Source organism: Solanum lycopersicum, chromosome 3 (genome assembly GCF_036512215.1).
Source record: "Solanum lycopersicum chromosome 3, SLM_r2.1".
Lineage (NCBI taxonomy): Eukaryota > Viridiplantae > Streptophyta > Magnoliopsida > Solanales > Solanaceae > Solanum > Solanum lycopersicum.
The window spans coordinates 54,690,631-54,716,531 of NC_090802.1; the positions used below are offsets into that span (position 1 = coordinate 54,690,631).

The 25,901-nt window shown below is 34.1% G+C and overlaps 1 protein-coding gene and 1 long non-coding RNA gene across 3 annotated transcripts; one reads left to right on the forward strand and one right to left on the reverse strand.

Annotated features, from left to right (window-relative positions):
• Window positions 1–6,144: 6,144 nt before the first annotated feature.
• On the reverse strand, window positions 6,145–24,174 carry LOC101261103 (uncharacterized). Of its 2 annotated transcripts, none has more exons than XR_011220062.1 (6): window positions 24,082–24,174; window positions 18,587–23,500; window positions 17,941–18,010; window positions 7,962–8,104; window positions 6,600–7,086; window positions 6,145–6,476 (listed from the first exon to the last, which is right to left on the reverse strand). It is a non-coding gene; the product is annotated as an uncharacterized lncRNA (long non-coding RNA). The 2 variants fall into 2 exon arrangements; XR_011220061.1 differs by having other exon boundaries at window positions 6,145–6,507.
• Window positions 24,175–24,778: 604 nt separating this feature from the next.
• On the forward strand, window positions 24,779–25,754 carry LOC138347677 (uncharacterized mitochondrial protein AtMg00810-like). Its single transcript, XM_069295979.1, has 3 exons — window positions 24,779–24,930; window positions 25,445–25,502; window positions 25,611–25,754. The coding sequence occupies exons 1-3, from the start codon at window positions 24,779–24,781 to the stop codon at window positions 25,752–25,754; spliced, it is 354 nt and encodes a 117-aa protein (XP_069152080.1).
• Window positions 25,755–25,901: the final 147 nt, after the last annotated feature.

A 25,901-nucleotide genomic window follows, 5' to 3' on the forward strand; every position in this document is an offset into this window, starting at 1 on the left:
GTATAAGAATGGGTTACAACAGATTTCAAAACAGAACTAATATTGGAACCAATAGGAGAAATAGCAAAAGGAAAAACATCTTCATGAAAATGACATATTTGGACACATGAACTCTCTTGGTAGCCAAATCTAGGACTTTGTAACCTTTTGTATTGAAAGGGTATTCAATGAAGACATGTGGTGTTGCCCTTTGTTCAAACTTGTCCTTATGAGTTTTCAAGGTAGTTGGAAAGCAAAGGCATCCAAAACTTCTAAGGTAGGAGTAAGTTGGTTTTCTTTGATATAGTAGTTCATATAGGGACTTGTTTTGTGATTGTATAATAGGTAGCCTATTAATAAGATATGTGGTTGTCGGGACACATACTCCCCAATACTTCATGAGCAGTTTTGATTGGAACAGAAGTGCTCTTGCTGTTTCAAGGAAATATTTGTGTTTCCTTTCAACCACACCATTTTGTTGTGGTGTATAAGGACATGATCTTTGGTGTATTATAACTTTTTCTTGAAAGAAATTAGTTGATCCAGTACTTGTAAATTCCAGACCATTGTCAAACCTGATAGTTTTTAATTCGATATGGAACTGCTTTTCTATAAGGCGAATGAAAGTTTTTTATGGTTTACAATGCATTACTTTTGCACCTTAACAGTTGTGTCCATGTTGACCTAGTATAGTCATCCACCCAAGTTAAGAAATAATGATGACCATCATAGGTAGGTGTGTGGTATGGTCCCAATAAGTCAATGTGATGTAGTTCAAATGTTGTACTGGTTGTGGTTGTGCTTTCTGGGATGGGCATCCTAGTTTGTCTAGCCGTAGGACATATAGTGCAAGTGAAAGACTTCATTTTACAAAGGGCATATGTCTCAATCTAGCACACCTTAAGAACTCAGTGTCATGATTGTGACTAAAGTTAGTACCAAGAGAGGAATTAACAACAAAACATGAAATAGGATCAACAACATAAGCTTTTTTATTGATTGTATGAAGGTATTTTACATTTTAAGATGGACATTGATATTTATTTCCAACTAAAGCTATCTTACAGTAGTTAAAAGAAGAAACAAGTTGACATCTGACATGTGAAGAAATATTGCCATCTATACGTGGACAATTGTGGAACTTTGGACAAAAAAAAGTACAGACCATTCTTGTCCTTAACAAGTGTCAAAGGGCTCTTTAGAGAAGGGCCTACATTAAAAAAGAAGAGTTGCTAAACCTAACTATTTATTTGAGTTGAAGAGATAAACAATGAACTGATATCAAATTGAACTTGAAGCTAGACATAAACAAAACATTGCCCAAAGTCACTGTAGAAGTCAAACAAACATCACCAATTTCAGTAACTCTAACTTTCTATTCATTTGACAATGTGATGAGGAAAGGATAAGATAATATTCTAAGGTTTGTAAGGGTATCTTTTGTGTAAGTCATGTGGTGTGATGCTCCAAAATCTATAATTTAAGAGCTAGCAGTTGATCTAACATATTTACATGGCAACACCTATCTTATTTATAGAAGAATAGCAAGCAAGTATACCTGCTAGTTCACTGATCTACCTACCATGCTTCCTAAACAATCAACTCCAACTTGCAAAGTTCCAAGCAGATTAAGTAGCTGCTCATACTGACTTTTGGACAGGTTCATTGGAATTTGTCTTCCCTGCTCACCACTTTCGTCAAAATGGATTCTATCATCCTTAGAGGCATGCACATTTACTGCAGATTCTAAGCCCTTCCCTCGTGGAGCTTTTGTGTTGTTTGGATAACCATGAAGCTTATAACAATTATCTTAGTGTGTACAGTTTGTTTGATGTAATCACAAAACAAATTTGACTTGTTCCCAGTGTTTGAATCTCTCCTAAATGTATTATTGGAGTTGTTGAGACTGCCTGAATTTCCTCTATTAGAGTTGTAGTTTGCCTTGAAGCTTTTGGATACTTAATTTTGCTGAGATGCTAGAGCAACATTTAGGGAAGTGGATTCTAAATCCATGTGATTGAGAGGATTCACTTCCCTCTATCTTTATTTGTGTGACAGTATAGCAAATACTTGTGCCATAGTTGGTAGGTTAGTCATCATGAGAATGTTACCACCTATGACTGTATATATTTAATTAAGCCCACCAGAAAATGTATAATCCTTCTATCTTGCTTGGCCTTATGTATTTTGATCTTTCCATCACAGACACATACACAAGTGCACTGAGAATTAACATCAAGTGTATTTATCTCCTCCCACAATTTCTTTATTTTAGTGTAATAACCAGTAACATCCAGAGCACCCTGCACAAGATCATTAATCTCCTTCTGCAAATGATATAGCTTACAACCATTTGTCTGATCATTTCTATCCTCTATTTCATCCCAAAGTTCCTTGGCATGATTGGCGTATTGCAAGATATCTCACAGATCTAGTGAAAGAGAATTCAGGATACATGAAGTCACAATATCGTCACACCTTCCCCACTCCATGAAGGTTGGATTTGTAGGATATGGCTTCACAACCTTGCCATTGATAAATCCAGTTTTTCTCTTAACTGATAAAGCCCTAAGAACAACTTATCTCCACGACCTGTAGCTATTGCCATCGAAAATAGCAGGAAGCAAGGTAGAACTTGCATTCTCGAAAAGATGCAAATAAAGGAACTATTGTAATCCAATCGAATTAGAGTGTTGGAACTGGTCCTTTCAACTGGAACGTTACCCATGGAACAATGTAGGAGTATGAACAAAGTAGGTCAAATTAAAGTGGAGAAAACAGCAGTAAGATCGTTTAAGGGAAAAATGACAACGAATTAGAAATCGATGAAAGCAAACAGAAATCAATTACAAAAGCTCAGATGAGAAAGGAAAGAGCATGAAATGTCTCCAAGCTCTGATACCATGACAAAAATAGCAGCTCAAGCTGCAAAACTACACCTCCCTCAGCCCCCTATCCCAAGAAGAAAATGTAAAAAATAGTTTGTTTTTATTTATATAAAAAGATTAATTTATTAAAAAGTTCTTTTTTACAACCCTCCCCCTTTACCATCCCCCATCCCCTTATTAGCTAGGGATGACAATAGATCAGGACGGGTATGAGTTGGGGCGGTTTTTGAGCTATGTAGGCGGGCGGGGTAGATTTCAATTCATGTGGGGTAAGGAAGGAAGGATAGGTATATAAAATATTTTTCATAAGTTAATGATGGTGGGGCGTGATGCATCGGTTATAATTAAAAAAAAATTAAAATAATTGAATCTTAATACTAAAGTTGATTAGACGTACAAATATATTAAAATTAGATATAAATTATTTTTCTATAGTGCCTAGTTCTTAAATTATATAATAAGTAAATTGAATATATAATAAGTAATGGCAAGTTGTTTACTGAATAAGAACTTACAATGTGAAACTTGTTTATTAGTATTTATTATTAATTGTATTTATCTAATTAACTGGTCTAATAGTTTTTCTTATCGAGTGTTAAGGTGAATTATACTTCTAATTAACATCTTCTCCGAGCCCTTGCATAGTTGATTGAGAAAATACACATTTTTTATTATTTGTATTTTTTAAGAAAAATCAAATTATGATGGCTGAGCGGGGAGGGGCGGTATGTAGAGTGGGGTAGTGCGGGTTGTTAACATTAATTTAAACTATAAGGGAAGGGGAGGGATGAGTCAAAGTCTTAGCAGATTTATGTGGTTCCTTCCCGTCCCACCTCATTGTCATCCCTATACTAGCCCCCTCCCCCACACCCGCCTGAATGTCCCTCCATCGCAAAAAAAAATAAAAAGGTAAAAAAGAATAAATTTTAACTTTTTTTAAAAAGTTTTCTTTACCACCCACCTCCTATAACTTTTCTTTCTTTTATGAATAAATATTTTTTACTCATTTAATCACCCATTTTTAAATGAGTAATATCAAATATGAATATTACATATTTTTTCTACATTTTAAATGAGTCGGGGTCAACTCATTTAAAATGGATAAGAAACGCGTAATACTCATATTTGATATGAATCATTTAAAAGTGGATAGTTAAATGGGTAAATATGAGTGGATACACATATAAATTACTCATTTTGCCATATCCCTAATTACAACTTACAAGTCACCTTACTTTAATTATGAACATACAAATTAATTACTTTCTCTATTTTAAATTAGTGAATTGTTGAGGCAATGCACATTCAGCGGGAAGAAAATTTTAGGACATAAAATAAATATTATTTTTCACCTTTTCCCTTTTTGTTATTCTCCAATTATTTTTGAAAATATAGATACTCCTTGTGTCCCTAACTACTTTGTCTACTTTTCCTTTTTTTTAATTGTCCCTAAGTACTTGTTTGTTTTGACAATCAAGAAAGGACAATCTTTTTAACCTATTGATTGGAACTTCTTCAAAATCTTATGTCTTTAATTTATCCACTTCATAATTAATAGATATAAAATAGTAAACTCACTATGTCAATCATTATTAAATAAACAGGTATGTCAATTAAAAAGTGGACAAATAATTAGGGACATGTATAGTAATTAAAAGTAAAATCATAAATAGGAGTTATTTATGATGTACAAACTTTGACCAAGATTTTGCAATGTATCTTTTCATCATATTGATATGCAAAAAATTGTAATTTATACTCGCTCTGTCTCATATTATATGTCACATTTTGGATCTCCCGAGTCAAACAAGTCTATCCTTAACCGTCATTTTTCATAGATCTTTCAAATATTTTAAACTATCAATTATTATGACTAATAGTATTTTTACGTACTTTATAAATATATAAATTTCATTTTTAAAAAATTAAGGATTTCATGCGCAAATTTTCTGTCAAACTTAAATTGTTTGACTCTTAAAACATAAAAGGTGTCATATAAATTGGGATAGAGGGAGTACTTTTAGTATAGATTTTTAATATCTATTTTTTAACAAAATAATATCTAATTAATATAAGTTAATTTAACTTTAAAAGTTAGTCAAATTGACTTTCGACAAGCACAACCTAACAAATAAAAGTGGACAAATGAAGTAGAAGATATAAATGAGGGTAAAAAATTCTAATAATTCTGTTGAACTTTAAAGAGTTTGGGCTAAAATCATCCTTGAAGTACAACACAAACTTAAGATACATACTTATTTATAAATGTGAACAAAAAATATCTTTTAACTATCCTACACTTAGCACTAATCATCCTTCTAATAAGACAGAACACATAAGCGGCCTCTTGAACTTGTCCAGATTTTTCGTATAGACACCTTAACAAGAGCTTCTTCCTATTGAACACTTAAACCACTCAAAAGTGTACCTATCAAACACACTTTTCTGACTTGTCACCTGTCGTTTGAGGCACGCCTTTTGGGTGCATGAAGTGAGAAATAAAAAGTTGGTATGTCTGATTGGCACACTTAACTGTCCAAATCTTCCCCTTTTATTTATCCAACCCTTGATTTTTCCCCTTTTCTTTTATTTCTCATCTCTTTCTTCTGCACATCTCGCCATTGTTGCTGAAAATTAAAAAAAAATCTTCAATCATCTTCTTCACATCGAAAGAAATGTCCAATTTGTCGGTTTCAACTTCTTCAGATGCAAATGTGTTATGTCGATATGGGGTAAATGCTAAATTAAAAACCTCATGGAAACAACTTAATACAAGACGTCGATTTTTTGCTGCAAAAACACAATTGTAAGCTTTTATTTATTATTCTAATAAGGTTAAACGAATCGTTGTCAATAGCTTATTATAGTTTAATTATTTAGATCATTGTGTATAAAAGAGGTGGATGCAACTTTTTTTAATGGTACGGTGATGATCTACCGCCTCAAGGAAAAAAGATCATATGGGGCCTATTGAGAAGAATCAAATCACATGAACAAGAGAAAAAATAGTCAAGAAAAAACAGGATCATATGTGTTATGTGATTTTCGCTATATGGAAATATTTATGTTAGTAGGCTTAGAGTGATTGTATCAGTAGTCTTGTGTTTCTTTCTGTTATACTGATCTTAGACTAAGGAATGGAGATAAGTTGTTCATTAATCTATCATAATTTTCTTGTTTGTTTACCTATACTCATTTCTATTCCTCTTATTCACCTCCAAACGACAATAACCACATTAAGTGAACAACACAAGAATAAGCTCCAAACAAGCATGAATTATCGACAAAAAAATCTTTGTATTTCCTTTCAAGAAAATCCACAGTTAAATCATTAGTTATAATTTACATCAAAAACATATTAAAGTAGTCTTAGTATTTTTTTCTGCGTGCATTACAGACTCAAAATTAAACAAGCCCCAAGTGTACATCAAAAACACCCAATACACATTAAAGTAGTCACACCCATGTTCTTGTTTTTGTTGCACTAGACATTTGCAGATCCACCCCTTTTGACTTGCGTTGTAATTGTGAATTGGTGACACCATATTTAACCTTCCATTTCAGTCCACGAGGCTTATAATCAATATCAATGTTGGTTGGTGCTGCACACTTGAAAACAACTGGAGTAAAAACTCTTTACCTGTTGTATCAGGTTGTATACAAAAACTAAAGTTAAGTGTCTATTATCAATGTAGGTAGATTATAAATAATTAAAGTTGATTATACTCTTACATTTAATTTTTTTTGTCATTTTTATCATCAATGTAGATTGAAAATCCAACAGTCTTAGGCCTTTTGTTTCCTCCTGTTGATGATGATTCTCCTTCTCTTCCCATACATCTTCCTGCTTGTTGCCCTTTTGTAACAATTGAAGTATCATCACCTCCTCTCCCCCTACCTTCTCCCCTACCTCTTTCAGCTTATTAAACTCTTCCAACAATTGAAGTATCATCACAAATAGAGGTTGATTGTGGCCTGAGTTGACATGTTGTAATGGTTACCATGAGGTGGATGGCTTGAACCTACATGTTGTCCTGAGCTTGGTGGTTGGCCAATACCTACAGGTTGCCTTGAGCATGCAGGTTGCCTTGAGCTTTGAGGCTGACATGAGCTAGCAGGTTGGCTTGACCTTCCAGGTCCAGGCTGGGTGAGCTTCCAAGCTGACATGAGCTAGCAGGTTGGCTTGACCTTCCAGGTCCAGGCTGGGTGAGCTTCCAAGCTGACCCAATTCAGAAGATTTAATAGTGTAAATAAGATGAAGAAAAATTGTAATGCATTTTAATTATTTAATTGAACTAATCAAAGGTTGGCTTGAGAATTATCACATATTTGCAGGCTTTATTATTGTGGCCTTAGTGATGACACTTGGAGCAAGTCATTTTAAACCTCTCCTAGACAACTTTCCATACTTCTTTCTTGGCTTATCCTTTGACTTTCTTCTAGATTTTGGTGGTCTTTCAGGCATTTATTTTGGTTTAGGAGGCTCAATCACTATATTAATAGTATGAGGCCACATTTTCATGTTAGGTATTGGCTGGTTAAAGTAATTATAAGCCTTCATGAAAGTATTTTTTCTATACCAATGTACAACATGATCTTCAGGATCTTGGCCTGCATGCTGATATGCCAAAACAACATGTTGACATGGTATGCCTCTCAACTTCTAGGTTCTACATGTACATGTCTTTTTTCTTATATCAACAGTATGCCTATAATTACCATCTAAAATTACATATCCAAATTGGCATTGAACCTAACTTGACAATCTTTAGCATAATCTTTGTTTTCTTCAAGTACTAAACTAGCCATAGGAGAAATTTCGGATATCCAAGTGTCAACAAATTTTCTCATCTCCACATTTCTATCCATTATCCTATGTCTAATCTCCTCTAACATGGTGATAATTGATTTATGTCTAGCAGCTAATATCCAAGAATTAAATTTCTCACACATATTATTCTCAACAATATCACACTTAGCATGCTCCTTAAAATATGCTTTACACCAAGTCTTTCTTTTGTAATGTAACAAGTCCCCACAAATGTTCTTATTACCAAGTATAGAAAGTTTGTCCATTTCATCTTGAAATTTTACCTCAAAACTTGATTTTGCACATCTCCGGAATTGTTTTCTTCTTTATTCTCCTCTCTAGGTCTTCTGCCAATTGGACCAGATGTGTCTAGCACATACCCTCTGCTCACAATTTGGCACCTACTTCATTACGCTGCTACAAGACCCTACATATCATAGTAATTGAAATTTATGAGTAGTTATAATTAAATAAATAGGCAATGAGATCAAAATAAATAAAATTAACATTAAACTAACATTTTGCATATCAGATATCACAATCAATACATGTCCGGTGCCTAAGTTTAGATCTTGTATCAAGAAATTGATGAAGAAACTCCAATTGTGCTTTGTTTCTTGATCAACAACTACCCAAGCAATTGGAAACATTTGTTGATTTTTATTTCTACCAACTACAACCAATAATTCACCCTTGTAAGTACCCTTCAGAAAACATCCATCAAACACAATTATTATTCTACATCATTCAAACCAACCTCTCTTTAATGCATCAAAACAAACATAAAAGTAAACAAACATATTCTTTCATGGAGTAGATTCCCTGTCTTTCCTTACCCAACATGAACTACCAAGATTAGTTTGTTTTATCATGTTTGCATAATCACACAACTTTGCAAACTCCATCTTCCAATCACCCATAAACTCCTTAAGAATCATCAATTTTCCTATATAACAAAGAGTTCTTCCAACATACAATCTTGTCTTCTTCCTCACCAACTCATGAATTTTCCACAATTTTATATGAGATTGTGGTAGGCACTGATAAACAGGATAGTAGTTTTTAACAATAAAGTCACCAGAGTCTTTGTTTAGACTAGCATATAACAGCCATTTGCATTTCTTATGTTGGCATTTAACTCTGACTTTATGTTTTTCATTAGGCCTCAATTTTAATTTGACTTTATATGCCACAGCATACTCTGCTACAACTTTTCTGAATTCTATAGCATTTTCAAATACCATACCAAGCTCAAATATAACAACTACACAATCAGGATCAAATCTAACCTTTTTACTTTTTTTTTTCTAGATTTCCTCAACTTCAGGATCTAATTCATCCCTACTATCATCACTATCCAGTTCTGAACTATCAATATATTGTTCCTCTCCCCCAATCTTCCTTCATACCTAGCAGTTTTGTTTCTTCCAATGTCTTCAAATCCCCTATTTACATTAGCTACTCCAAGAATTATTTCCTCTGTAGGAATTAGTTTTTTTCCTGCAATTTTATTCTCCTTTCATTTTTAAAATTTCTCAACTCTTCATCAATTTTCGAATCATCTTCATCTGGAATAAAATACTCTTGTGAATCATCACTGCAATCCCAATTAGTTTCAACACCTTCAAGATCTGATGTATCATCTACACCAACTTCAGCATTAATATTCTCATATTTGGTATCTCCTTGTTGGAACCCTTCATCCACACCAACTTTAATATCAGTATTCTCAGATTGCGCAGCTCTTTATTGGTCCTCTTAATCCACATTAATATTATGTGAGTTTTCTACCCCATTCTCATTAACACTTTCACCAATTGTTGGCCCGCAAAGATAACCTGTAGGGACACCATCTTTAACAACCTCTAGCTCATCCACAACATGTTCAACATACAAGTCCAAAAAGTTACCATCACCAAGGTCATCTATAAGCTTTAGTAAACTAAAATCATTATCCACTAAGACAAAGTTATTGCTTGTAGGGTCTTTAAAATAAAACCCACTCACAGTAACATACCCCAGATCTCTAGTATAAAAAAAGCAATTGCATTAAGGAAAAGTGGTCTTTATCGATATCTACATGTTTCACTTCACTTTCCCCTATGTTAGTGAGATCTTTACCACACGTGTCTTTAACAAATTTACTCCCATGATGAAAACGAGTTAGTATAATAATATCCATAAGATTCTGATATACCGTGGTTTCACGGTATAATTAATACCTTTTCCTTAAGGTTATTGTGTCCGAAAGCCTTTTTGTGCTAATTTTGATATAAGTTTTTCTTTGTTTTGCAGGAAATCTGTCTAAAGCTGAATGTGGAGATTTTGAGCGAAAAATGAAGAAGAGACCACCTACGGAGCTTACGACGGTCCGTCGTGCTTGTGACGGTCCGTAGGTGGCAGCGTAGAGAAGCTGCTGAAGGAAGATGGGGAAGTCTGACCAAGTGTGGGATTACGAAGCTTGTGACGGTCCGTCATGGATATGACGGCCCGTCCTGCAGGTTCGTCGCGAAGATCAGAGAAGTGATCCCAGTACCCAGATTCAAGGAGTTGAAGTATTTGGTAACGAAGACCCTCGACGGACCGTCGTGCCTGTGACGGTCCGTCACACTTGCCGTCGAGGGGAATGAAGAAAGCAGCAGAAGAATTGCACCAAGTATGGGGCGACGGAGCCCACGACGGTCCGTCATGACCACGACGTTCCGTCGCGTGGTCTGTCAACCCAGCCGCGTTTTGACAGATTTCCAGTAATTAGAATCCTTGTTTAATTAGGTTTTTATTTTTTTATAAATAGTTCGAAAAACCTCGTTTTAGAGGTTAGACTCTTGGAGAAAAAAACATCATATTATTAGACTTTGTTTTCCTGAGTTTTTGATTGTTGGAGATTCTTACAAGTAACTCTTGTTGATTAATCAAGCAAATTTTCAGACTTTATTCTTTCTCATTAAAGTAAGTACATGACTTCTTGTTTAATATATTTGAATATTGTGTTTATGAATATGAGGAACTAAACTCTATAACTAGGGTTGTGGGAACCATAGGCAAATAATGAGATAAACCCTAGCTAAACTAATAATTCTAGAATAGTGTCTTGCATGTATTAATAATTCTTTCGCTTAGAAATCTTTTTAACGGATGATCAACGTTAGAACTCGCCTTAATTCTACTTGCCGGACCAAGGAGGTAGATAATAGGAAAAGAATTATTAACATAGATTTAGTGTATACTATCTAATAGGCTAGTATTGATTGGTACGAGGTAATAACTGAGTCAAATATCGAATATGATGCTTAATATGAGGTAAGGATAAGGGTTAGGAAAGCAACACACGTAGCCGGACCAAGGTGCGGAGTGAGATTTTCTAGATGCCGGACCAAGGATTTAGAAATACATAGCTTATCACTTTGCATGCAAGATACTAGGAAAGAATTGTTATAGCTAGAATTATCAAGTTACGAACCTGTGGGGAACACATAAACCCTAGTTACTTTGATTACTTGATTAAAACTCAACATTAAAAGCTGTTAAGTGTCTCTGTCAAGTTCGTTAGTTATTTTTTTATTTTATTAGGAAGTACAAAAAAAACCCCTTTTATGCTTTTACTTTTTAAGGAAGTCATCAACCGAACAATAGTAATAACAAGTTGGAGTTAAGTCTAGACTATTTTCCTCGTGGGAACGATCCCAACCTCACTAGTTGGGTTATTTACTTGACGCGACCGCTTTACTTCTCATTTGAGAAGTAAGTTTGAGCGTATCAGATTCCCTTGAAAAAATTCAAATAAAGCTGACAAGTTATTGACAAGCAAACCCTAAAAAATTCAAACTTTATTCACATATGTACAAAACATCATCACTGTAATAACATACAAAAATAGACGTTACATTTGAAGGGGAAATTACAGCAATAGTCATGGAAATTCGAGAATGAACTTCTTAAGATTTTGACAACACAAAATCTCCTAGCTTTCTCGAATCAACCTTAGATAACAACAACAAGAGTTATTTTCTTCAATCTAGCACATCGTAGGAAGAATACATGAATATTAGAGAGATGACTGCAAGGTTTCCTTATAGAATCGACCACAATGAGCGGGAATCATGAGAGAAATTCTAGGGTATTTTCAAAATGAATTTGGGGGATTTAGGGAAATGATTGAGGGATTGGGTGTTTTGTGATGTGTATTACCATGTAGATTAGATGTTCCACATAGGAGGTGTCTAATGTCACGCACTCCATCTTAAAATAAATGCCTCAAACGACAGGTGACAAGTCAGCCAGGTGTGTTTGATAGGTACACTTTTGAGTGGTTTAAGTGTTCAATAGGAAGGAACTCTTGTTAAGGTTTCTATACAGAAAATCTTGACAAGTTTAAGGGGCCACTTATGTGTTCTGTCTTCTATTAACTTCTGTTAAAAACAAACAACTAAAATAATAACAAGTCAAGCAGGTGACCTTCCCCAAAAATCTCCATATTTCTATGCTCTGCATCCTTCAGAAACAATAGTTGACCTTTCTTTTATGCTTTCAAGCTGAAAAATAATTTTCTCCAATTGAAAGAGATGGACTTTATAAAGAGTTACAATGCTAGTTTTTATTTTTAGTTGTTTTTATCGTCTCGAAAAAGGTATTAAATTTGCTATGAACGTGTAGCAATGACCATGGGCCGGGCAAGATCTGCTATGGCAATGTTAAATGTACCTTACCTATTTGATAAAATGCCAGAAAAGAATCGAAGGCGTATTACATATGAATTTTCAGGTCTCATGGCCTTCTAAAGTAAATTTAGCTACTTCAAAGTTGCGAGAAGTTATTTACAACAGACTATTTCTAAAAATTTAACACTAATGCATTGCGGAATATGACGCTTCACATACCATTTTTGAATATCAAACATTGATGCATTGCATAATGTGATGCACCAAATCCAATTAAATGATGTAACTTTGAGTTTATCACAAAAATTATTGTACTAAAAAATGAGAATGAGAAAATTATTGGTTTAAATATATCTTCAACATGATAGGGTACTTGAGAGATAGCACAATGGGGATATAAGCCTACAACTTCTTTATATTTATAGCAAAAATTGAGTGACTTGTTTATATTTTATAATGTCTAACTAAGAACCGAGTGATTTGCTTCCTTTTTAATTCTAGGAACATAATCAAGATTATGACTATTTCAATCAGAAAAAAAGAGTCTAACGTCAATCCAATTTGTGAGATCGACTTCCATGAAAAAAGATTGGTCTCCAAGCACAAATTGAAGATCGTTACACAAAAGAAAAGTATCATGTACGTAGGATAAAAGTTAATATCATAGTTACACAAAAGCAACAAAAAGTTGTCTTGCAATTGGAAAGAGAGAAGATGAGAAAGTGAAGCATAGTGAAGTGTTGTATTAGTCTCGCTTTGAATTTATTGTACTAAACGTATCTAAGTTTGTTTAGTGCAATAAAAAAGTTCTATGAGTTGCATGAGAGTATTTAATTTTCTTTCTTCATTTTCCACCTTGAGAATATTAACACTTCAAATCAATATTAAGCTAGCAAAAATGTCGGAATATCAGCAAAAAAACAACACCAAAACTAGAAAATACAGCCAAAACACCTGAAAAGCAGAAAAAGAAACTGGTAAAACAATATAAAAAAACTAGTAAACCATACCAAAAACCAGTAAAAAAAACATTAAACCAACCGAAAACAGAAATGCAGCAGAAAAAAAATAGCAAAAATTTGATAAAGTCGTAGAAAAACAGTAAAACAAGATCAAATTAGCTAAAATCAGTGTTATGAACAGTGAAACCAGAAATTAGCTATTATAAATAGTGAAACTGGAAAAGTTAGTTAAAGAGTTAGTTCCAATGTTAGTTAAAGTTAACTATGATTGAGTTAGATTAACTAGACTAGAAGGTTATAAGTAAATACACTATAAATAGCATAGTGTCAATATTGTGTATGGATACATTCATTTTTTCATAAATCAATTTTACAGTTTTCTCTCTAGTTCATCAGTGAATCCATAACCTTGATTCACCATTGTTGAATCTCATCATGGTATCAAAGTCATTGATGCTCTACTGATTGAATCTGCATTTTTTTCGATTCTCTACTTACAGTGACAACTTTCTCAAAAAGAGTTGCATTGTTTGAGAAGTAGTTGGATCTTTTTTGTTTACACTGTAGTATAGTCATCAATGGCGATTGGTGAAATGTCGAACTTTGATTCTACTATTCCTACAACCGTAGGAAGAGAAGTTACAAGTGATTCTCATCATACACTGCATCTGCAAGCATGTGACACTCGAGGTAGCTCCCTTGTTTCTTTAAAGCTCACTGGATCTGAGAATTACTCTCTATGGAGTAGATCAATAAAAATAGGCTTGCTAGGAAAAGGAAAAATAGGTTTTGTCGATGTTACTAGCGCAAAGGATAAGTTTCCTACTTCTCTACATGCTTTATGGGGAAAATGCAATGCTATTGTTCTCTCTTGGATCATGATCTCTATTAGTCGAGAATTACTTAATGGTGTAGTCCACGATAACAATGCTCAGCAAGTATGGACAGATTTCAAATATAGATTTGACAAAGTGGATGTCTCTCGAATATGTTACTTGCACAAGGAAACTGCTACACTCAATCAAGGAATATTATCTGTTTCAGTCTATTTCTCCAAGCTTAAAGAGTTGCGGATGGAATATGACTCACTCATGCCTTGTCCTGGTTGTGCTTGTGTTGTATCACAGACTTGAGCTATTCATTTTGAGTACCAATGTTTAATGCAATTTCTTCTGGGATTGTATGAATCCTACAACCAGTGTAGGGGCCAGATTATGATGTTAGATCCACCTCCAAATGTTAACAAGGCTTACTCTCTAGTGATTGCAAAAGGAAGTTAGAGGACTCTTGGCAAAGCTAATTCAGTTTCTGTTGGTGATCACATGAATGAAGCTCTAGCATTCTTTAGTGGTAACAATTCCAATCGTAACTTCTCTAGTTCCACTGGATTAGGATCAGGTGGATCAAGTGTTGGTGTCTCTAAGTTCAGATCTAAGAAAAATTCCAATAGTCATATGTACTGTGATTATTGCAACTGGACAGGTCATACAAGAGATCGTTGCTATAAGATTCATGGATATCCCTCTGACTGGAAGGGTAAAAAGAGGATAGGTCCTAACACAGCTAATTTTGGAGAATCTACTAACAGTTCTGGTGAATCTTCAGGGAAGTCTTCTTCTGGTGGTAATACTTCTATTTATGGTGTTGTTCCTCATACTTTTATGGCTAACATGCAGCATCAACATTCTTCACATCCACATCCTCACTTTTCTCACTAACAATACATGCAAATTTTACAACTGCTTGATCATGGAACTGGAAAGAATGATACAAATTCAACTGTAAGAACCAAGTTGATTCTGGTGCCTCCAAACATATGGTTCATAATTTGGATATGTTCACTAACTACAAACCATTACTTCCTTCATGAGAAGGAAAAATTTATCTACCTTCTAGTTATCTTGCCACGGTTAATCAGATTGGATCATCTCAGATTTTAGGAAAAATTGAGATTACAAATGTTTTGCATATCCCCAAGTTTCAGTACAAATTACTCTCTATATCAAAACTCACCAATGAATGGAACTATACTATTCTTTTCTATCCTGATTTTTGTATTTTCAGGACCTCTTCAATGGGAGAGTGAGGGGGATCTGCAAGTTGGAGAATGACATGTATGTACTCACTACTGATTGTCAATTGCAATCCCAAGGAACTCCATTGCATGCATACTCTTCAAATGATCAAGTCACTCCAGTTTCTAAATCTTGTTCTGTAGTTTCAGTATGTCCTTCTAGAATAAATTTGTCTGTATGGCATAAAAGACTTGGTCATGTATCCTTTACTACTTTCAGAAAGTTAGGTTGTTTCAAACATCTTCATTCTACTACAAGTGATCTTTGTACTGTGTGCCCTTTGGCTAAACAATCTAGACTTTCTTTCCCTTTCAGTAATACTACTACTACTTCTTGTTTCCACTCATTGCATGCTGATGTTTGGGGTCCTTATAGAGTTACAACTCATGATGGTAGAAGGTATTTTTTAACCTTGGTTGATGATTACTCCAGATACACATGGTTGATATCACTGAACTCTAAGTTTGAGGTCATAGTAGCTTCCAGAAAGTCCTTGTTAATGATTTGTAATGTGTATAGTGCTTCAATAAAGATTCTAAGGTCTGATAATGGGTGTGAATTCTTTAATTTCAAAAATGAATGAGTCACTTTAATCTCTAGGTATTCTGCCCAAAAGTTTCTTCATTTACACACCTCAGCAAAATGGTGTTGTATAGAGGAAACATAGATATATTATTGATGTTGCTAGGTCATTAAGATTTCAATCTCATATACGTCTTAGGTTCTGGGGTGAGTGTGTTCTCACTAGTGTCTATCTAATCAACAGATTACCTTCTGTAGTCCTTCAGGGCAAGACTCTATATGACCTATTATATCACACCTCACCTTCTCTTGCTCATCTTAGAGTCTTTGGTTGCCTAGCTTTTGCTTCTAAAGTGAGGAAAACTGACAAATTTGCACATAGAGCATTTCCTACTGTCTTTATTGGTTACTCTATTCTCCAAAAGGGTTACAAAATTTTCTCTTTACATACTAAAGATTTCTTGGTCAGTAGGGATGTAGTCTTTCAAGAGGAGATATTTCCTTTTCAACACAATACCTGCTCTTGCTCTCCATTGTTTCCAATTGTTCAGTTTACTTCACCCTTTGTTGATTCTTCTTCTCTAGTTCAGTATACACTTTCTACTGTTGTACCTCCTGCTAGTTCATCAATTACACCCTCTGCTCTATCACAACCAGTGTCTTCTACTTCATCTGTTGATATTCCTGCAATTGTTCCACCTGATGTCCCCTAATCTCTCAGAAGATCCTCTCGACCATCTAGACCTCCTACCTGGCTGTCACGACCCAAAAATTACATAATGGCACTCGTCTTATCCCACCAAGACAAGTAAGCCTAAAACTCAACTATTACAATAAAAATGCAGAAAATTTACTATCAACTTATAGTATACCCCAAAACCTGGTTGTCACGTGTACAAGCCTCTAAAGTATTATAATTGAATCAAAAGAAAATATAAGTCTCATATGATATTGTTTCTAGAGTAGAACAAAATCATAAACAAGAGTAAGGAGGGATGCTGAGATGACCAACAATTAGCTCACAAATCTCTAGGAAGCCTCAGAAAAAAAGAGAATCTATCATAAAAGTCCGGGCTAGTAACCTACAAAAAATTGTAGAAGCAAGGAGTGAGTATCGAACCACACGGTACTCAGCAAGTAAACCTCTAAACACAAGCTAAGGGGATGAAATACGGGTACTCCTACCACCCCCAACCGAACCTCCACAACTACAACCTGCATAAACATCAGACCAACCTAACAGCTCACAGTTAACATAGAACGTAGCTCAACAACAACACTTAGACAAATTACATATCCTCAACAACAACACTTTAACAAATTACATATCCTCAACAACAATACTTCAACATATTACATATCCGCAATAACAAGCTCAATATTGATCAATCACAAGTTCCACAGAAAGACAATCAGAAGATCACCAAAACACGATATCAAGTTCACTAATGATAAGTATGTGCAATGCAATGGAATGCAATGTCAAGTATAATGATGCATGTCTGACCTAGTGATACACACCCGCTGTCTCTCCGTCCAAGACCCATGGGGGACATATCTGTACATGCATCTGTCGCGGTGCACAACACGACCCTCGATATTAGTAACCATCGCGGCGCGCGATACGTCCCTCGAAAAATATAGTATCCATCACGGCGCGTGATACGTTCCTCGAAATGGTACATCCTCTTAAGTACTCATTCTTTCTCAGTGCACATAACACTAGTCACAACCAATGCCTCATAATAATGCAAATGACAAGTTCACACAAATAATGAAGAGATAACCATTTTCGTAACATTGCACAGTTCACAACCACACAGACATAGAATCACATCAACAATTATTCAACAAGCCTTCAACCCTTTCTCAACTCATCACATATAAACAATTAATCACATTGTCTTTTGTTATCCCTTTTTTTAATCATTAGAATTAATCAATGTGGACAAGTCAATGCATCACCGATCCCGTTACTCCCAAACATATACCACAAGGAAATACATGCATTTCATACACTTAACAAGAGTTTAGAAATCTACGTGCCTTAATCAGTCAAGAATTCACTTCTAAACTCGAACCTTCCTGGCTTCTTGAACTTCAAACTCAAATCAATCTATTCACATTAATAATCACAATAAGATTTTGAACTAACAACACTCATATTACCATAGGTATAGCCTAGACCTTAAAACTTATCCGTATTTATAATCCAACTCCTAATTTTTATGCCAATTAACATTTCAATTATCATATTTTCTAAGTTTCAAACCTAGAGTTAAATTTCAGATCTCTCTAAATAATACCATCCTAACAATTTTCATATAATATAATAGACTTAATAATAAATTACCTATCTCATTATATCAAAACTTGGAATTATCATGTTATAATAAAAATAATAACGAAAAGAAACAAACCCAAGTAATGACAGAAAGCCATTTGATGGGAATTTTTCCTTACCGCTCATCCACGCCACATGCTAATTGGCTAACTAAATCATACGTTACATTATACCACTAAAAACTATATTATATTATTTATTTTGACTCAACTTTAACATTTATCCCAATTCCATTCCCTTTTCTGTTTAACGCCCAACAATACTAATGACAACTCTTTTGTATTTTTCTTAAACTTTCAAACAAAAACACACAAACAAACTACACTAATTAGATCGAACAACACTTACTTGATTTCTTCGAGGTTTTCCATTTTCTTTTTCATCAGCCGCAAGTATTCTTCTTCTCGTTCTTCTTTTATCTCTTATATTCTTTTCTAAATTAATTAGGTATAGAAAGTGACAAATTCTATTATGTTATTTTTATTTATATGGGCCAAATAGTATAGGGTCTTAAAATAAATTATGGACTTAGCCAATAAGCCATCAATTAAAAATTATTAATTATTTAAAATTAACCATCAACTAAATAATTAAAATCAACAAATAACTCAAATATTTTCGAAAATAATTTTTATGGGTCATTACATTATCCACCACTAAAAATCATGTTTGTCCCCGAATATAAGGAAGAAGAAGGATGAATAACCACATTATCAAAAGTTCTAAGTCATGGTCTACTAATCATGGTTCATCTCTCAAAGTGAACTCCACCTTAAGACCATTCAGTTAAGATTAACTACTAAGAATTGAATTTTTCGATTCAAACTTTGGAATATCTATTAATTAGGAGTGATTATTAAGCCACAAAGTAACCCATGAACTCAACCAAAAGTGAAACCCATTAGACCATATCGCATCCATCATGATGAGTCTTTTCTCACACAACCAAGATAACATTCTTAATCGAGACTGGCTACAACCAAAAGTTAACTTTAACCAACCATCACAGATCTTATCAAGATTTTCTTTTCACAATACAATCTTTATACAAATTTAAGTTATAAAATTCTGATCTTTAGACATCGGGTACCCATCAAGGGAGAATCAAACATATATAATTCAAAGAAGAACAAGATCTAGTAAACACTCAACAAGGGTTACACTCTAGGATGCAGAACATTTAAGAACACAATCGAATAGCTATAGCTATTCATGGAAGCTCTTCTATAAGTTCTTATAAGCGAGGTCGTACATGTATATACATAGTGGTATATCTATACTTTTCCAAACAACACCAAATATGTCATAACCGAAGTCACCAAATCTACTTAAGCATTCTACACATCAAAAGGACATCACAAGATTGGTATATCTGATCCACCACTAGGATTTCAGACATTGAACTTAAAGCCAAGTGATATAGGTAGTGAATTATACTCTAAATCATGTCTAGAACGAACTAGGTGGTCACATAAGAATATACAGAAGCAAGGTCGAATAACACAAGAAACTCCTTCCATTGGTCCTATATAAATAAAATTTCATTCATCTGACTCCATCCCTTAATTATTATTATTTTTAGCCACCCAAAATCAACCAGTCTGATCTCCATTACAATTTTTTTATATATTCAATTTATCAAACTCTACATACTATCATAGTACTATAACAAAAGTGACAATTCTTAATACTAACAAATCAATCCAACCATACTAATAATTTCTTCACTCTCAACCCGCTATTAATATCAAAGTCTTCTTACAAAGCACAGTGTCATCTCTAAAAATTTCAAAATATGACTCCTCTTTTTATGTAGTCATTTCATTATAGATTCAGGTCTCACACAAATCTGAGTGTACTATTCATCGAGATCAAACTATTGAATCACATCAAATATCAATTGTGCGAAATATTTTACCAATCAAGTTTCAACTACCATTAGAACCATCATCTACCTTATGTAATAATTTAGAAAAATTCTTGGTCACCTCATTAATTCTATATACTATGAGCACTAACCTTTGTTCACCATTAAATGTCTATGTGACAACTCATAATAGTCTGTATAGTCGCATCAACAAAGTAGTTTCAATTCCCTTAAATTTCTCATTAACCATGTAGAATGGTAGGTCCACACCGTTGAAAATTCATAAGTTACCTATTATGTTTTGAATAATCTAGATCGACATATTCACATAAAATCTTTCACACATAATTACTTGTCACCCAAACTAAAACTCCATCTTTATAAAAATCGTTGATAGAACCTTAACAAGTCTACATTAGACCAATTAACATTCATAGTCCGAGAACTTATATATGAAAATTTATACAACCTTCATTTCAAACCAAAAATCTATATAAGAGGTCTTACTCCTTTACATCTCTTAAATTCTTTCATAATGAAAATTTTTAGATATCTTGAACTCTTTAATACACCCAAATTTTATTTCTTTCGTTGACTCACTTAATAATTGAACAATAATCCATAAAATTTAACTTTATACTCTAAACCAAAACCTTGTGTGAAACCTTCGCTTAGATTCTTTACAATCAAAAGGAATTAATTTTACGACTTAAATCATGCACAAGTCCTTCCAAATGCTCAATACCCAATGTAATCAATCATTTCTTACCTTACCGATTTCATACCTTGATGAAATACACTACAACAAACCCAAACTCACAATGAAATACTTGAATTTTGGACCCAACTGTGTAACCCAATCTCTTTATCTATGAACATTAATTCATATATTAAAGATTTTATGAATTCATGTATCATAGCATATCATATATCGCCTCTCTAGCGACCTTATAATATCCTTCGATAAAAAAATCAAATGTAGATGACTGTTTGTACATTTTTTTTCTCAAATTTTATCAAATAGTCTTTAACATATATGAATGCCACATAACATTATCACCAAACTAAAGCAAAACAGACGGAACCACGAGTCCCTGAACTCAATTCCCCAAATTTTCACTGAAAATACATCTCTAACCCTTGTAATTAGAGTAAATATCCTAGCTCTCTCCTGCACTAAAAAGTTAAACTACATACCACTAATTCTTTTCATTATAGCTCTAACTCCTTTCAATTCTATTCAAGTAGTGTCCCAACACCTCATACAACTTTTTATAAAAATTACACTACTTACCGAATAGTATTCAATCATAATCTTATATACTCAAAAGTCATCATTACCATACAAAGTTCTTTTAACCAACAAACCTTACCATATAGTTTTATTTCAAGCATAATTTATGAGAAAACCTTATTAGCATCTTGCTTAGTTAGGCCTTGCCATCACCACAAATCAAACCTCGCCATCAACATAACTTCCCAAACATAGTTATGCCAACCATCTAAGAGAATCACTCAATTTATACACACTTCCTTACTAAAATTTTAAATTACCTTCCCACAAGTATATTCGATGGGACTTATTTTACCTATAAACTGGTCATCCTAATATCAGTCCACTTCTATGGAATTTATAATGAAATAACCACTCATTTAAAAATCTTCAAGATACACTGTATAACCTAAACACATTAATATTGTATTAAAGATCCACCATTAAAAGTTTCCTTATAAAAATGCTTAACTCAAGCGTCCATAGTAACTAGTTGGTTTCCCAAATATGAATTTAACATCGAATCTCATTATATGAGCATGTGATACAACTTATAACTCCTTATGTAGTTAGTATTCATGTTTAACAATACACATTTCTGTTTTCATATACCACTAGTACCACATCGTGAAAGTCCGTTACATCCACCACTAGAACATATCATACCTACCGAGGATCATATCCAAATAGGTTACACATTTCTACCTATTTAATAGCTTTAAAATAATATCAAATTCGTTCCATATCTAGCCAAGCTATATGTATTCTTTCGTAGGATATGTCGATAAAATATTTAACACATTCCATATATCTAGCCAAGTACCTATCAGTACCATTATAATAGTCATATCATGACTTTCTTTGGTATACACTCAGTCTATGGAACCACAAAAGAGGTACCTCAATTGATGCAACATCATTCGCTAAGCAACCCATTAATGTTATGACAAATATATCAACGGTATTTTTCAAGGTTACACTATTCATTATCTATCCAACTCTTTGAACATTTAACTTCAAATTGTCGAACCACTCCGGGCTAGTAACCTACAAAAAATTGTAGAAGCAAGGGGTGAGTACCGAACCACACGGTACTCAGCAAGTAAACCTCTAAACACAAGCTAAGGGGATGAAATACGGGTACTCCTACCACCCCCAACCGAACTTCCACAACTACAACCTGCATAAACATCAGCCCAACCTAACACCTCACAGTTTACATAGAACGTAGCTCAACAAGAACACTTAGACAAATTACATATCCTCGACAACAACACTTTAACAAATTACATATCCTCAACAACAATACTTCAACATATTACATATCTGCAATAACAAGCTCAATATTGATCAATCACAAGTTCCACAGAAAGACAATCAGAAGATCACCAAAACACGATATCAAGTTCACTAATGATAAGTATGTGCAATGCAATGGAATGCAATGTCAAGTATAACGATGCATGTCTGACCTAGTGATACACACCCGTTGTCCCTCAGTCCGGGACCCATGGGGGACATATCTGTCCATGCATCTTTCACGGTGCACGACACAACCCTCGATATTAGTAACCATCGTGGCGCGCGATACGTCCCTCGAAAAATATAGTATCCATCGCGGCGCGCGATACGTCCCTCGAAAAATATAGTATCCATCGCGGCGCGCAATACGTCCCTCGAAATGGTACATCCTCTTAAGTACTCATTCTTTCTCAGTGCACATAACACTAGTCACAACCAATGCCTCATAATAATGCAGATGACAAGTTCACATAAATAATGAGGAGATGACCATTTTCGTAACATTGCACAGTTCACAACCACACAAACATGGAATCACATCAACAATGATTCAATAAGCCTTCAACCTTTTCTCAACACATCACACATAAACAATTAATCACATTGTCCTTTGTTATCCCTTTTTTTTAATCATTAGAAATAATCAATGTGGACAAGTCAATGCATCACTGATCCCGTTACTCCCAAACATATACCACAAAGAAATACACGCATTTTATACACTTAACAAGAGTTTAGAAATCCACTTGCCTCAATCAGTCAAGAATTCACTTCTAAACTCGAACCTTCCTGGTTTCTTGAACTTTAAACTCAAAGCAATCTATTCACATTAATAATCACAATAAGATTTTGAACTAACAACACTCATATTACCATAGGTATAACTTAGACCCAAAACTTATCCCAATTTATAATCCAACTCCCAATTTTTATGCCAATTAACATTTCAATTATCATATTTTCTATGTTTCAAACCTAGAGTTAAATTTCAAATCTCTCTAAATAATACCATCCTAACAATTTTCATATAATATAATAGACTTAATAATTAATTATCTATCTCATTATATCAAAACTTGGAATTATCATGTTATAATAAAAATAATAACGAAAAGAAACAAACCCAAGTAATGACAGAAAGCCATTTGATGGAAATTTTTCCTTACCGCTCATCCACGCCACATGCTAATTGGCTAACTAAATCATACATGACATTATACCACTAAAAACTATATTATATTATTTATTTTGACTCAACTTGAACATTTATCCCCAATTCCATTCCCTTTTGCTTTCTGTTTAACGCCCAACAATACTAACGACAACTCTTTTGTATTTTTCTTAAACTTTCAAACAACAACACACAAACAAATTACACTAATTAGATCGAACAACACTTACTTGATTTCTTCGAGGTTTTCCATTTTGTTTTTCATCAGCCACAAGCATTCTTCTTCTCGTTCTTCTTTTATCTCTTATTTTCTTTTCTAAATTAATTAGGTATTGAAAGTGACAAATTCTATTATGTTATTTTTATTTATATGGGCCAAATAGTATAGGGTCTTAAAATAAATTATGGACTTAGCCAATAAGCCATCAACTAAAAATTATTAATTATTTAAAATTAACCATCAACTAAATAATTAAAATCAACAAATAACTCAAATATTTTCGAAAATAAATTTTATGGGTCATTGCACTGGCATCAGGACTATCTTCTTTCGAAACCCAAATCCTCTTGTCTCTACCCTTTATCAAATCGTGTTAGCTACCATTGTTTGTCTTCTAAGTATAGTATTGCTTTAGCAGCCTATTCTAGTATCTCAAAACCTAGATCATTTCATGAAGCTTCTCTTGATCCATTATGGGTTAAAGCTATGCATGATGAGATCACTACTTTAGAAGAGAACCATACATGAAGTATCACTGATTTTCCTCCAGGAAAACATCCCATTGGCTCCAAATGGGTTTATAAAATGAAGTATTTGGCTTCAGGTGCTATTGAGAGGTACAAAGCTAGGTTAGTTGCTAAGGGGTTTCACCAGCATGAAGGGTTGGACTACTCAGACACTTTTTCGCCTGTAATTAAGATGGTTACATGGTTACAGTGAGATCAGTTGTAGCCATAGAAACTGCTCAGCAATGGCCTATCTTCTACATGGATGTCCACAATGTCTTTCAAGGTGATCTTCTTGAGGATGTTTATATGGTTATTCCTCCTGGTTTTAGCAGACGGGGAAGTCTGGAAAAGTCGCAAATTGCATAAATCACTTTATGAATTTAAACAAGTACCTAGATAATGGAATCTTAAATTGATTGAAGCATTACTACAACTGGATTCATTCAAAGTCACTATGATTATTCCCTATTCACTAGAAAGAGGGCAAAGAGTTAATAGTGGTCCTAATATATGTAGATGATCTGTTAGTAACTGAAAGTTGCAGTAAGTTGATAGTCAAGACCAGAATTGATCTTAAACTTAGGTTCAAAATGAAGGATTTAGGAGAACTAAAGTTCTTCCTAGGAATTGAATTTGCTAGAACTAAGGAGGGATATGTCATGAGTTAGTGCAAATATACATTGGAACTTATCTCAAAAATGGGGTTAAGTGGTGCTAAACCAGTCCATACACCACTAGATCCTAATATGAGATTAACATCTATTGAGTATGATTCACATGCACAAGATACATATAGCAAATATCAAAGGCTTGTGGGTAGGTTACTATAGCTAACAATGACCAGAGTGGATATTTCGTTTGCAGTGCAAGTGTTAAGTCAGTACATGCTCCTAAAGAATCCCACATGGAAGTTGCAGTAAGGGTAGTCAAGTATATAAAGTCATCACCTGGATTGGGTCTGTTCATGCCTTCACATAGTTCAAAGTTGTTAACAGTCTATTGTGACTCAGACTGGGTTACTTGCTTACAGACAAGAAGATTGCTTACTAGATACTTAGTGAGGTTTGGTGATGCTCTTATATTATGGAAGTTGAAGAAACAAGAGAGTGTAGCAAGAAGTTCTGCAGAAGTAGAGTTTAGAAGCATGGCATCTTCAGTAGCTGAGATTACTTGACTCATTGGCTTATGCAGTGAACTGGGAGTGAAGATTAAGCAACCAGTTGATCTATTTTGTGACGGCAAGGTTGCAATACAAATTGCAGCCAATACTATTTTTCACGAGAGAACTAAACACTTTGATATTGACTGTTATTTCATCAGA